Source organism: Meleagris gallopavo, chromosome 5 (genome assembly GCF_905368555.1).
Source record: "Meleagris gallopavo chromosome 5, MGAL_WU_HG_1.1, whole genome shotgun sequence".
Taxonomy (NCBI): domain Eukaryota; kingdom Metazoa; phylum Chordata; class Aves; order Galliformes; family Phasianidae; genus Meleagris; species Meleagris gallopavo.
In genome coordinates, this window is record NC_139408.1 from 13,554,126 (window position 1) to 13,568,501 (window position 14,376).

The window sequence follows — 14,376 nt, forward strand, 5'->3', positions numbered from 1 at the left end:
TCAATCCCCAGATTCTGTCTGCTGCCTTTACTGGCCATACCCTTCTGATACACATGGCATTACTTCACCCTTGCAGAGTGTGCAGCTCATCTTGACCCTTGAAGAGCTTCCCACAATTTTCATCAGCCCTAAATATCCATTTGCTTCAGAGCAGGTAGAAGCCCAAGACACATGAGGTACAATTAAGCTAAAAACAGACACTACTTTCCTTCCAGAAAAGAAACATTAGAACACATGGCAAGTGTGGTGCTCCCAACCAGACAAGCCCTAGGGCCTGCACCCACGTAACAGCCAGAGAGATGGCTCAGCCATTGCTGCAGAGAAGAAAAAAAAAAAAAAAAATCAGCTCCCCACATCAGCCCACAACCCAGGGAGCAGGGGGTGAACATCAGCAAAGAGAAGCTGCGATAACCCACGTGATAACCACCACTTTCCATGCAGCAAACCATGGTATCAGCTCCCCATTCTCCTCCCAATCTCCTTTCCCTCCAAAGCACCACCCCTCTTATTTCCTCCCAAGGCCTCCAAGCTCCTTGTTCCCAGTTCATTGTTCCAGAGGTCAAGTGGAAATAGCAGAGCAGCATCTTCCTTGCCGAGACATATCCTGGCCAGCTCCAGGAGACGTCACACGGTAACAGAGGTGGAATCAGAACACAAAGGTGGGCAAAACCCCAGGTCCCCGCCACACTAAGTACTCATCCACTCACACACTACGTGGCAGTGAGATGGAGCCCACGGGGGAGCAGCATCCAGGCTCCATCACCCAGTTTCAGGGAGTGGCACAGCCTGCGCTGCTGCGGATTTACAAAGAGGCTGATTTGCGGGTTAATTAACCAGCCATCTTCTTTTGTGAAACACTCAAGGCTCGATAAATAGAGGGAGAGTAGAATTCCAGCAGGAGCTGATAATGAACTGAATGAATTGACATGGCAGGCACTGGATCCCTATCTTATTTATAGGAATTCATTAGGAGGATAAGGGGAGAACAGACCGAGATAACAAGATAGGGAGGCTCATGTTTGGGGAGGACTTCAAAAACATGAAGTCTTGGGGGACCGTGAGGGTTTGCTGCTGTTACCTTCCTACAAAGAGACAAATATTTCTCCAGGGGTAGCCTGATAGGAAGAGGGATGTGGGGGGGGAGAAGAATGAGTGAGACAGACAACATTCGCAGACTCCATGGCTCCCTTGGAGCAATGCAGAGGGCACATCCTTCTGCTTTTTGCTGAGCAAAGCACAAGCCAACAAGTTACCCTGCCAAGGATGCTGTGGAGCCTCGCAGCAGGCTCAGGAGGGACCACTACACTTTGCACCAAGGAGCAGGAGGGTATGTCCGGCATCACACTGGAATCCCTGATGCTTACAGATGTGGCTCCAAACAGCCATTTTCACTCTTGTTTCTGTGTCAGCTCTGTACTCATGCACATCAGAAGAGCCTAAAACCTGTGCAGTGTAACTGCTCTGTCTGCAGTCACCTTGGGATAGATGAACGCAGAGTGGAAGCTTAGCAGTCTTCACAGCTCTGTGTCTTGAAGCCAGAAGCCTCGAGGCATTCACCAACTGAAGGAGCTTGCACCTTGCTGCAAGGCTCAAGAAGGAGGAAACAACTGCAAAAGAGGCTGTGCTTGGAACAGAGACTGCCTGCTCTCCTATTCATTCCTGTGAGCATTAGTGGGGTTATTTGGATGTAAAGAGTGGATTAAATCCCTTGCACATCTTCACACTCTCCCCCCCCCTCCATAGAGAGGAGGGAGGCATTGGAGCTGGAGAAGAACACAGCCCCAATGTCAGACCTCAGCCCAGTGAAGAGCGAAAAGCCCTGATCAGGACAAATATCTTCACAAAGTTCCCCTGGTAGAAGCCAGCGTGAGTTTATGGGACGCCAAAAGTCCCAAGCTGAAGGAGGAGGAACTTGGAGACACCATTCAGGAGAGGAAAACACCTCTGGCTCGGGCTGAGCCAATTCTGGACACCCTTTGTGTGCGCAAGGTGTTTGTGCTTCCCCTCAGCCTGCTCATTTCCCACCTCACTGAGCTTCCGTGCCACTGCCCCATATTCAGGGGGCAGAGATGGTGTGGCTGTGGGAGCCCATGTCCCTTCCACAGCACTAAGTTCATTTGAGAGGCGAGGTGTAGAGCCTACATTACTGGCTGGGGGGGATCCCACTGCGAGAAGCATGTCCAAATAACCCCACCCTGGCATCTCCCAGTGCCTGCTAAAGCCCAGCAGCACAGGGCAGCCCAGAGGTGCCCAACACAATGTTCACCCTGCGCTTCCTTGTTCTACCTTCCACTGTCTCAGGAGCTCAGTTAAACGCACTGAGGTGAGTAGCCCAGCTGAGAACAGAGCACAGAACAAACCCCACCAGCACCAGCTGTTAGAGGAGGGTCCTGGGATTATTTCCAGTCAAACAGCAGTGAATGCACAGATGGAACTCCAGTGCCAGCACACAACGTAGCCATCCTCCTGGGCTCAGCCTGGGCTGTAGGTGGGAACAGACCGCACAGCTCATCGCTGCCTCACGCCCCGGCAATTGTAGGTGGGGAGGAAGGGTCAGAGCGCTGCTGGGATGCACTGCATCAGCCGAGCACCACCAGCTCACAGAATTACAAATGCACATCAGCTCAAGCACATACACATTTCAGGGGGGAAAAAAACCCCTCTGTCTCAGGTGAGTGTCACAGCGCGGTTGCACTCAGTTACTCCAGTTGCGCTCTCCTGGAAAAGCCATCAGCAAGTTCTGATCTGCTTTTCTCATATCGTTCAGGAGGTGGGGGATCTATTCTCCTTCCTCCCAATTCACGGCAGAGCGGGGTAGGGCAGAAACCCGGCGGATTTCGGGGGACGAGGAGTCGAAACCTGGGCAGAGGGTCGTGTCCCCACGCTCCCGTGCCTCGCCACTCACCTGATGAGGTTCTGCAGGCCCTGTTTGCTGGAGTTCCGTCGCAGCACCGCGCTGCTCATGGTGCCGAGCCCGGCGGCCGGCTGCCGGCTCCCGCAGCCGCTCTCTGCCCGCACAGCCGCCCGGCGCCGCGCGTCCCCCCGCCCCGTCTTCAGGAAGTTCTGCAGCTGGTTTCCTTTTGTTTCGGCGAGCCCCCCCGTTCCACCCCCTCGTGTCTCCTCAACCTCCACCTCCTCCTCCTCTGCCTGCTGCAAACGTCAGGGAGAGCTCCGGGAGCAGGGCTGGATGCGGGCTGGGTGCTGCCTGTGAGCACAGTACAAAGCCAGCTCTCCTCGGGCTGCTACGCGCTCCTCTCCCACCTCTCATTCATCTTCTCCATCTCTTCTCCCACCCTGCTTCCCCTTCTATCTTCATCCTTCCCCCCTCCCTTCCTCCTTCTCTTTTTTTTTTTTCCTCCACTCCTTCGTTTTTCCCTCCCTCCACCACTGCTTTTTCTGTGATAAAAATGAGGAACAAAGCAAGCCGAGGGCTGCAGCCCGGGCTGGCAGCTTGTGTTCGAGCAGCCAGCAGTAAATCACTGCTGGTCCATTCACATCGGGAGAAGCCTCGCCTCCCAGCAACTCCCTGTGCACCCGGAGACAAACCAAGAGCTGAATTAATGCGAGTGGGCTTTAGTATCCTAGAATCATTTGAGCTGGAAGGGACCATTAAAGGCCATCTGGTCCAACTCCCCTGCAATGAATAGGGACACCTATGCTAGATTAGGTGCTCAGAGCCCTGTCCAGCCTGACCTTGGGGTATTACAATGGATGGGGCATCCACCACCTCTCTGGGCAACCTGCAGCAGTGCTTCACTGCTCTGACTTCTTCCTTATATCCAATCTAAATCTCTACTCTTAGTTTGAAACCATTTCCCCTTGTCCTGTCAGAACAGACCTGGCTAAAGAGTCTGTCCTCTTCCTTCTTACAGCACCCCCACCTTTAAATAATGAAAGTCCACTACTAGGTCTCTCCGGAACCTTCTGTAGTCCAGGCTGAATAGTTTCAGCTCTCTCAACCTGTCTTAGTAGGAGATCATTTTTGTGTCCCTTCTCTGGATGCACTCTAACATGTCTGCATCTCTCCTGTACTGAGGGAAAGCTCTTCTTGTGAGATGAGGACAACATCTGGACTTGGGGGCATGCCAAGAGCTGCATCCCATTCCTGTTCCCGATGCTCCCCTCACCTGCTCAAGGGGCTGACTTTCCCATGCATCCGTTTCCTCAGCTGTCAAACAGAGGGGGAGTAAGTAGTCTGGCTTGTTTTTGGGAAACCCCAATATTTCAGGAGAATAAAGAATCATGCGAGTGATAGATGAGGAGCCAACAACACTGCCACTTGTGTTGCTGCGTTGCCACAAGCAGATGATTGCTCTTGCCTTCACACTGCATCATCACGGGATTAGTGTTTGGAAAAATAGATCAGCAAATAAATTAAGTCTTTTCCTCTTATTCCGACTGCAGGGAAAGACCATCCCCTGCACTGGGCTAACAGGTACCTGGACTTGTACAGGTTACTCCAGCCCTACCTTACAACCACACATAAGACCACTAAGATCAACTAGTCCAACCACCAACCCATCACCACCATGCCTGTGAGCCGCATTACTCACAGCACAGCTCGTCTTTCTTCCCCTGTGGTGGATGGGAATACCCATCTGTCTCTGAGATAAGCCCCCCTGCTCTCAACCTCACCTTCTTCCTGCTTTCAGCCCTTCTTACCTTATTTACTCATTTGTTTTCAACCACTTTTGCAGAGCTGCTTCTTGCTGCCTGAAACGGGGAAGTTGCCCATGCAGTACACCCAGACACCTCAATAAAAAGGAAGTGTACCCAGCGCAGATCAGAGGGATGTACCTCCCCTTCTCAGCTTCATTTCGAAACAATCTGTTTTGGTGGTTTTTTTTTTGTTTTGTTTTTTTTTTTTTTTTCCTGCAGGCATTTACCAAACTTCCCCTTGGTGATCATAACAACAGAACCCTCAAAGCACAGGGGCTGACACTGGCCTAGCTCTGCGGGCTCTTCAGATGCTGTCCCACTGTATTTTCTATTTCTAAATTTGGGGCTGGTGAGAAGACACAAGGGATTTACCAAAAAAGGCCTCTGATGTTCAGAAAGAGCACGTCCCAGCCCCACAGGCACTTACAAGAGCAATTAGTCTTAGGCAAGTGAACACTCCTTCTAACATCACAGTTGACCACACATTTAAAATGAAACACACACCTGCCAAACTTCCTTTATCATAGAATCATTAAGGTTGGAAAAGACCACTAAGATCATCCAGTCCAACCCCACCATGCCCGCTGACCACGTCCCTCAGTGCCACATCTCCACAGTTCTTGAACACCTCCCAGGATGGTGACTCCACCACCTCCCTGGGCAGCCTGTGCCAGTGTCTCATCACTCTTTCTGAGAAGATATTTTCCCTAATATCCAACCCGATGCAACGTAAGGACATTACTTCTTGTCCTACCTAGAAAACACCCCCAAACCTGCCCATGATCTGAGACAACCAAGCAGGCAAGGTGGAAGCATGACCACACTAGAGATGCATGCTTTCAGTGAGCCGTGCAGGGAGACTTAGCTGGATGAGTTCAGGATGAAGTGCAATAGATACAGAAGGAAAAACAAAGAATTCATTCATCTCTTATTTTTTTCTCCTCCTTTTGGCACAGTACATGCTAGGAGAACTGACATAAATTGCTGCAGCAGAACTAAACACAGTAAAGGAGCAGAGGTGCCCAGAGCACCCAGAAACATGCTGCAGGCCACCAGAGAGCTCCCCTGAGATCTCCCCAGCAGCTGAGGAAAGGAAGAAGGTGAGAGATTGGTAGGGAGCATGTGGGGCTGGGCTGTTGTGGCAGGAGGAGGGGAGTCCCAGTGAGATAGGGCCGCACCAGTTCCCGTTAATTACACAATCAGTCTGCTATGTAGGACTGATTGCAAAATCGGTTGGAGGCTAACGCGTGATCTAGGGAAGGGAAAAGAAAAACCAGAAGAAAAGACTTTACTGCTAACAAAGAAATACATCCCAAGAAGTTTCCCCCAAATGTTCTGTAGGTTCCACAAGATGTACAGTTTCACCACTGGCTCCCACTTAGTGCAGCCCAACTCGTTCCATCAACACTCACTTTCAGGCAGTAAAACTCAGAAGCCAAAACAGTCAGAGATAATCCCAAGGAAATGAAGCGTCTAGCAGCCAAGAGCAGCACGTTGTCCCTTTCTTGCATGAACAGCTACCTGCAAGCTCCAGAAGCGTGCTGTCAAGAGAACAGTACATTTCATCTGTGTGATTAAGGTGGTGGTGCTTGATTTCTGGGGAGGAAGGAGCAAGATCTGAAAACAGAGAACCCAGCAACTCTGGTGAGCATCAGAAAACACCCTGGAGTGGAGCAGAGGGATCTATAGCTGTACTCAAGGGACTACCAGAAGGCAGAACAACCAGCTCCCGTAGATGTTCTGAACTTGCAAGAACACTCCCAAGCCAAAGCATGACCCCTTGGGTGTTGAAGGAAGCGGATGCTGTGGGTAGAAGCTGTCCCAGCAAGGATATTAGCCTGGCCCACAGGCTCTGAAGATCCAGAAAGCTAGGGAAGGGCTCTGCAGATACAAGCATGGCCCTGGGCTCACCCTGCAGCACATGGGACAGCCCCACAAGCAAGGGATGTCAGTGGCTGCAGGAGGGCTGGCTCGCAAGGAGGAGCTCGTAGCACTGTGGGCCAAGTCCAGAGAGTCAACAAATACCATGTCATTGGGCTAAAGCACTTGGCTCAGGAACAACAGTGACTTTCTTCCTATGACATCCAAAGAGACAGAAAGAAGGAGCAGCCCTCATTTCTTACCCCACCGCTGCCCTCTCATCCAAATGCAGGATGGAGGAGGGACCCACCCTGTTCTGTCCCCATGGAGCATTTCATGGGCAGACCTTAAAACTAAAATACCAAGGGTTCTCTTCATCCCACAGGGAGAGGGGAAATGCAAGTCTATGAGTCTGGAGAGAGGAGATGCTTTGCTGCAGTGATGATACAGATCAGAAAAATAATGAGGGGGCTGAGGGAGAAGGAAGCCAAAGGAAAATAACAGGGAGAAAGAGGCCAACAAAGCAGAAGGGTGTGAGCACAAATTAGGGCAGCCCAGCACCATTAAGACCTGAGGCAGCCAAGTGACTCAGGCAAGCTAGTTCGGCATGTAGAGCCAGCACAGCTCCTGCAGCATGCACAATATCTTTATGCTATATTAAATAAAGAAAACCATTGGGAAAGAGATGGGAAAACAAAATAGTGTAAATAAAGCACTCCTGGTCCCTGCAGGTTGGACATTACAGGGCAAGAAAAGAACTTTCAGTCTCCTTGAAGCCAGTGTCACCACTACAGGATCCATCTCCACTGCAGGGCCACACAGCAGGACAAAGTTCCAGCCTGGATGAATATGCTATAGACAGCTGCTGCCAAGATCATCCCCTCACTGGGGACACTAAGAAATATCTATAAAAGGCCTTCTTACAGGATCACGTTGTCCTGTTGCTAGCTTTCAATCACAGAGGTGATCCCTGCCTAATCCCTGCTTCGTGCTGCCAGGCTGTTACTCCAGAGGGGGTCAGGGTAGGCTAAGGGATAGGAAGGCATCCCTGGGTACCACCTGCCAACTCCACTTCCAAGACACATCTATTGGGAAGACATATAACCTCAGATTGCCAGCATCCATCCATACTTCCCTTACTGGGCAAAAAGATGGGAGCTACTATAGAAGGACACGATTCTGTGATGGAGAAAAGTGGCATGATGTGGCGTATCCAAAAAGCCTGAAGCCGAATATTTGACTCCACAAAGATGAGGATAGTCTTTACTTCCCAAAGTCAGCCCTCATAGCAAGCTGAGAGAAGCCTTCCTGTCATAGCATCAAGAGCGATGGATCAAGGTAGGCACAAGGGGCACCTGGAGCTGAATGAAGGACCATGTCCACTGGAATAGGAAATGGGAGACAAATACCATTCCAAGAAATCATAGGAACACCAAGGTTGGACAAGAACTAAGATCATCCAGTCCAACCATCCACCTACCACCAATATTTCCCCACTAATTCATGTCCCTAAGTACAACATCTAAATGTTTCTTGAACACTTCCAGGGACAGTGACTCAACCACCTCCCTGAGCAGCTTGTTCCAGCTCCTAACTACTCTTTTGGAGAAAAATTTGTTCCTAATATCCAACCTGAACTTCCCCGGCACAACCTGAAGCCCTACCAGAGCTTGGGAGAGCAAACTGAATATCCCAATAGTCTTTCTTTGGAGCACACTGCTGTCAACTCCTGTTACATGGAGGCGAGTGTCAACTGCAAAGAGGCACTGATTTTGAGAGTGTTTCAATAATTGGAACAATTAGTGTTATAAATTTTATTAGGGATGAGGGAACTTGCACTTCATAAATGGATGGTGGTTGTGATTGTTTAGAATAGGTCAATAGTTCAGCTTTTTTTTTTTTTAAATGCTAATGGCTCTAGAGCAACATTTCTCTGGAAAGGAAACTGCTTTTGGAGCAGAAAAGGCACATGCATGCACAGGGGAAGAGTTCATATTTTCCATCCCATCTGGCAGGGACTCGATAAAACAAATTGCACATACTGTCTATTTAACAGAAGCAAGCAACAGATACCTAGAGCTAGGAGAGGGGCTGCTTGCTAATGCAGAAAAAAATCCCTCACAAAGGATCTGCTTGCAAAATGAGCTTGTAAGGGAAAGAACCAAAGACCTCCAGCTGATGCAAATTGGCACAGCTTTATTGCAGACAGTGGGATGGTGCTGATTTGCACTAACAAAAACATTTGGGCCTATACTTCCATGTGATAAGAAATCTGAATAAATTCAACTCCAAATGAAGCAAGCCTTGCACATCTCAGAGCAGGTGCTCCCATGCGGCTCCAATCTTTCAGCCCCCTGGTGCAAGTGAGTCAGTCACCAATCACACCAGTAATAGAAGAGCTCTGATTCTATTTCCATCCATTAATAAATTCAGTGGGGTGTGCCCATCTGTTTTTCCTCTTTGCCCATGTAGTCCCTGGACAGTCATCTCACACTGCTCCTTCGAAGTAGGGAAAATCCTGGGTGCTGCCAGCTGCCCTGCCCACACACCACCCCGCAAAGCCCCAAGGAATCCCTCTGCTGACCTGCCCATGAAGAAGACAACTCTGAGTGCCGAAACCTGGGATTAAGACACTTCAGCAGCTTCCTCACACATCTGGTGCGCGTTAGGAGGAATACACTGGCAGGGAAAATGCAGCACTCAGGCTCCAAGCAGGGCTGGTTAACCCTTTGGTGACTGCATCTCCATGGAGTACCCAGAGAGCACGAGAGTTGAGAAACACCTGCTAGTAATCAGGAGACCTCCACTCAAATCTCAGCAGCAGTTTAGGGAGCTCAGAGCAATTCTGTTGCCTAAACATAGGTTTCAAGTGTCATTGGAGATATGCAAGCCCTGTCAGGTGTCCCAGTAAGGGATTACCCATACCTGTTAACTGGCACAGTACAAATTCCATGGCTAAGGCATTTCTTTCCCTTCGTAAAGATGCCAACCTTGGTTGCCTGACCTTACAGTAAAGATAACCCTTCCTCTTCGCACTGTGTGCTATGGGTATAGACTGCCAACTGAAGAGCACTCACCAAGATGATACCAGTGCTATTCTAGTACACATCACACTGGAGTCACACCACACGGAACTGACTTCCTAGCAGTGAAGGCCTCAGATTCCCTATTAGACAGTACATCCTTGTGCTTGCTTTCATTGCAGCACAGCCTCAGGGTTTCTCTTCATGAAAGGATTGAGGAAACACAACAGAGGCACCCCATGAGAACCCATTCCTTGTGCATTTGGTTTCAAAAGATGCCAAGGCACCACATCAGTGAGTTCAGAGGCTCAGTCCTAGGAGGAAATTGTCAGGATAGAGATAAGGAAACAGGGTGATAGGGATGATGGGTGCAAGGCTGGATGTCGGAGGGGTTTGGTGTCCCGCCAGCCAGAAGTCTCATCCCATCACAACAGTGGGTTTTGGCAAAGCCTCCTCCTGGCATTCTCTTGATCTCCAGCTCTCCCAACCCAGCCTTCCCCCACTTTGCCTTCACACTCAGTTCCACAATAAGCTCTCTCCATAATCCGCAGAGAAGGGAATCCCACAGGCTTCAGAGCCAGATTTCACCTCAGAACGTTTTAAAACAACCTGATGGATAAACTCCCACCTTTTTTCCACTTTTCTACAGTCTTCCAGCCAGCACAGTCTTGTGCAGTTAAAAATTTCAAATAAGACCTCCAGGGCAATCACCTACTTAACTAGTACACCAAACCCACAGCTTTACATAGCAAACTAGGCTCAGAAGCAAGCTTTCCTGAAAGTAGAAAGGGGCAGTAAAGGCACCTGATACGTCCCTATAATTAGAGGCAGCTCTTTATCCCTAACAACCCAGCCAGAGCACCTATATCCAATATGGAAATACTGAAGTCTTGCCCAGCTTCATGGAATTTTCCAGCTGAACTCTGCTGGCCCTTCTTTGTTTGTTCTACTCCTTTTCACACCAATGCACCCAAGTCTGGGTCAGACCTGTCTTGGACCAGTTACTCCCCAGCAGGGATCAGCCATCCTCCCCCAAGGAATTCAACGTGCTGAGGACTTTCCCCATATCAGTTTTCCTGGCCAACCTGCTTACAGCTATGGATATACTTAGCAACAAGAGTCATCTTAGCAAGGGCTCTTGAGGCTCCTCCAATGATCCAGAGAATTTGAGACAGCTGGGGCAAGGAAAAGCCTGAGGCTGCTGGCACAGCATCACCCTTCCCTTGCTGCTGACCATACATGGGCTGCTGAGGGCTTCCTGCAAACCCAGCAAGAGGGAAGCAGGGGAATTTAGGAGGTGATCTCGCATCTCACAGCCTGTAGCCCCACATCAAAGCCTGCTTGTGAGCCATGCTCCAGGGGGATGCCCTGCAAGGCATCAGGTTCACGCTGCTCAGTCTTCCCATAGAGTGATAGCAGCTCACGGAAGAGCATAACCCCAGTTTGCAAAGAGCTTTTGCCTAAAGTGAGGAGATCAGGAAGCGGAGCTAGCCTCAGGGTGAGAAAAGGTAGACCCAAGCAGCACACAAACACTTCCTCCCTTCATTTTGGGAGTGGAAATCATGAGAACCTAGCAACATTTAATTGCAACCAAAAGCAGGAGAAGTTCAGAACTGCATAGGAAATCATTACAAAAATCGGGAAGGATATCAATTCTCGTTTTTCCAAACCAAACATTACTTTGCTCTCTATTTTTTCCCCCCATCATATTTAGCTTTTTTTCATTTAAATTAAGTGAAAAGAAAGGTCTGCACCACCCTTTGATCAACGCTCACAAACACAACTTTGCAGCAAGTTTAATAAAATTTCACTGTTTTCAAAGAACAGACCACTTCCTACCTTATTTACAGGAAACTCCAGCAGGAAACAGAGAAAGGATAAACTTGGCCTTACCTTCGCAGCTGATGCTGCTACATGACCCCACCTGAGACAACACAACACAAGTTGAAGGCTTGGCTGTCCCAGATACCCCAACAACCGTTCCATCCTCCTGCTGGGTGCACAGAGCTCTGCCTGAGATGACACATGCCATGCTGAACCATCACCCCACTCCCCCCAGCAGCAAACCCTCTTTATTTCTGCAGGCAGCTGAGCGTACTGAGGCTTTGCACCTTTTGATGCTTCCAGTCAAGGCTTCAGCCAAGGCTAATTGCTGTCAGGTGTCAGCCAAAACACTGCAATCATTAGTGATGGGAGATGACACACCTTTCTCCTCTTATTGTCACTCAGGGGGTGTTTTTCTATCAACGTGAAGCGTGCTGTCTCTGGGAGAAATGTTAATATGAGCTTTGAAGCTGGAGGAGAAAACCAGGCAACCCCCCAAGCTCCATGGATGCTCAGACTAAACCCAGTGAGTCCCGGTCTGAATTCTTTTGTGTGATTTTCAGCCCAGCTTATCTCTGCCTCCCTTATTAGGGGCAGCTGTAATTTGGTCTTTGCTGCTACTCTTTTCCCTTTTAACCCCCATAAAAAGCTGTCCATTGTAGAGTGAACAGAGCAAGAATTTTACAATCTCTGTTAATAAAGCAAAAAAAGCAGATGAGGGGAAGAGAGAGATGTGTAAACTGACAAAAGGCAGCAGACAGCCTGAAAAATGTCCCAGTTAATTCAGCTTACAGGAATAGTCAACACAAAAAAAAAAAAAAAAAAAAAAAAAAAAAATCAGACTCTCAGAGAAGCATACTCTCACCCCCATCCCACAGTCACAAGTCATAGAATCATTTGAGTTGGAAGGGACCCTTAAAGATCATTTGGTTCAACTCCCCTGCAATGAACAGGGATGCCTACAGCTACATCAGGTTGCTCAGAACCATGTTCAGACTGACCTTGAATGCCTCCAAGGACATGCCCAGCGAAGGTCACTCAAGCCATAGCAGACAGCAGGTAAAAGCAAGAGGGGCTTGGGCAAATCTCCCACTTTCAATTTCCTTCTCGCAAAAGCACTCCGCTCATCTGCACACAGTGAGAACAGCAGGGTCTGTCCCCACCTCATCTTAAAGCTAGGTTTCAATAGCAAAGCACTAAGGCAGCTCTGAGTCTCATAGCCAGACCCCTCGCTGACCTTACATGTGGTGGAGGCCAGGTTTTCCATTGGATCAACATCCCATTGGCCTTGAAGTTCAATGGAGATAGGACCTAGGAGAAGCCTAAATCTCACCCTATCTGGAAGGCCTCTCCAAAAGCATCTGGCCACCTTTATGTCCCATGGATCCTCTTCATTTCAGCCCCGCAGACTTCCTTCCCACCAACAAACCCGGCTCCCCATCCTCCCAGATTCACGGATGTTGGGCTCCCCAGCTTCACCTCTCGCTCTCCTGGTAGGATTCATCTCCCGCTTGTTCTGTGCCTCCTGCACCCTCCTGGCATTCCTCAGAGTCCGACATATCCCCTCCTGGCTGGCACAGAGGATGATGCAAGAGGGTTCTGCCCCCGCTGCTTTGCTCTTCCTGCGCTCAGCAGAAGTGAGCTGTGCCGGAAACTTTGTGGGCTGAGGGTTCGGGGGGGATGGGAGAGGAGCAGAGGGAATGCAAATTATTATTTTTTTTAACAACCGTTTGGATTACTTTAAGGTTTTGCCTGTCAGAAACTTTGAAAGTGGGAAGTGTTAAGCTAAGATGAAGGGACAGCGAGGGGCATGGTCATCCCCCCCCCCCCACTGACAGCAGTAAGAAGGACAGCCCATCACTCTCCAGAGTCACTCATGGTTCAGGCATGGCCAATTTGTAATAATACAGCAGCCTTAAGCTGCAGCACCCTACTGTGAATTGGGCACCATCACCACACGCACGAAGGTAGTCTTGGTCACACACCTCTCAAAATAACAACCCACTCTTCTTCAGGCACTCAGCATATGCTGCCCCTTACATGTCCTGCAGTTCTGGAGATGGTGGTTGTGCACTGCCAGCATAGGCTGTATCCCCCCCCATGACCAGGCTGAAAGCTTCTACCTTTCAGCTATCACCCTTCACATCTTGTTCTAGAACATTCCTTCCCTGCTCGAGGTGTTGGAACACGCTGCCCAGGGAGGTGGGGGAGTCACTGTCCCTGGAGGTATTCAAGAAAAGGATAAGTGTTGCACTGAGTGATGTGGCTTAGGGGCGTGGTGGGATGGGTTGATGGTCGGACTAGATGATTTTAGTAGTCCTTCCCCTCATCTTCTGCTGCCCTTTGAGCCAGGTACCACTGCCATCAAGCGTGGCGGCCTAGTGGAATTTCCCAGGGCTTGAACTCATCTTTATCTACAGGGAAGCAGAACCCAAATACCCTATTCATATACAGAAGAAGTAAAGCCCTGTAAGACCCCTTCAGCTCCCGGCAGAGGGGGTCTGTCTATCCCCAGCTCTAGAACTGGGCTGCATGAGATGCTGTGTGCCTCAAGATACGGTGCAGAGCTTATTGGCCCAGGAAAGGTGCCCAGGGAAGTGGTTTGGATGGGGACAGCTTCTGGAGACTGCTCAGACTGTGACCTTTGCAGCAGGTCTCAATCCAGAGAGAGAAGGAAGAAAGATGCTCCTTGCTCTGGGCCAGATGAAGGACATGGAGAGGAAACGCGGCACAACATCACGTGCACAAACTCTGATGCAAGGATAAATTGGAGCCACCTCTTGAGCGACAGACCCCCCCTCCTTCAGAAAAGAAGCAGAAGCAGGAGGAGGTAGAGCAGCCGACAGCACTGTGGCATGATCTCACCCGTTTCCTTCCTCTGGAAGATGGTTCCTCACCACCCCCCAGTCTCCATCCCTCCCTTCTGTCTGCCCTGGTAGCTTCTGAAGGGAAGCTCCTGAAATGGGGGACATGAGCTATGAGTTAGAGAATGGATCTCCAGCTTAGAAGA

The 14,376-nt window shown here is 49.7% G+C and overlaps 1 protein-coding gene across 2 annotated transcripts in view; it reads right to left on the reverse strand.

Annotated features, from left to right (window-relative positions):
• The window catches only part of LSP1 (lymphocyte specific protein 1), a 39,548-nt gene extending 26,540 nt beyond the window's left edge, over positions 1–13,008 (reverse strand). The window contains exon 1 of one of the 2 annotated variants that reach the window (XM_085224314.1): positions 12,846–13,008. In XM_085224314.1, coding sequence (XP_085080440.1) covers positions 12,846–12,925 — 80 coding nt within the window. In that variant the 5' untranslated portion in view covers positions 12,926–13,008. Of the gene's footprint in view, positions 1–2,905; positions 3,086–12,845 lie in introns of those variants that run through there. The other variant, XM_085224315.1, reaches the window with a different exon arrangement.
• Between the last annotated feature and the right edge of the window lie 1,368 nt (positions 13,009–14,376).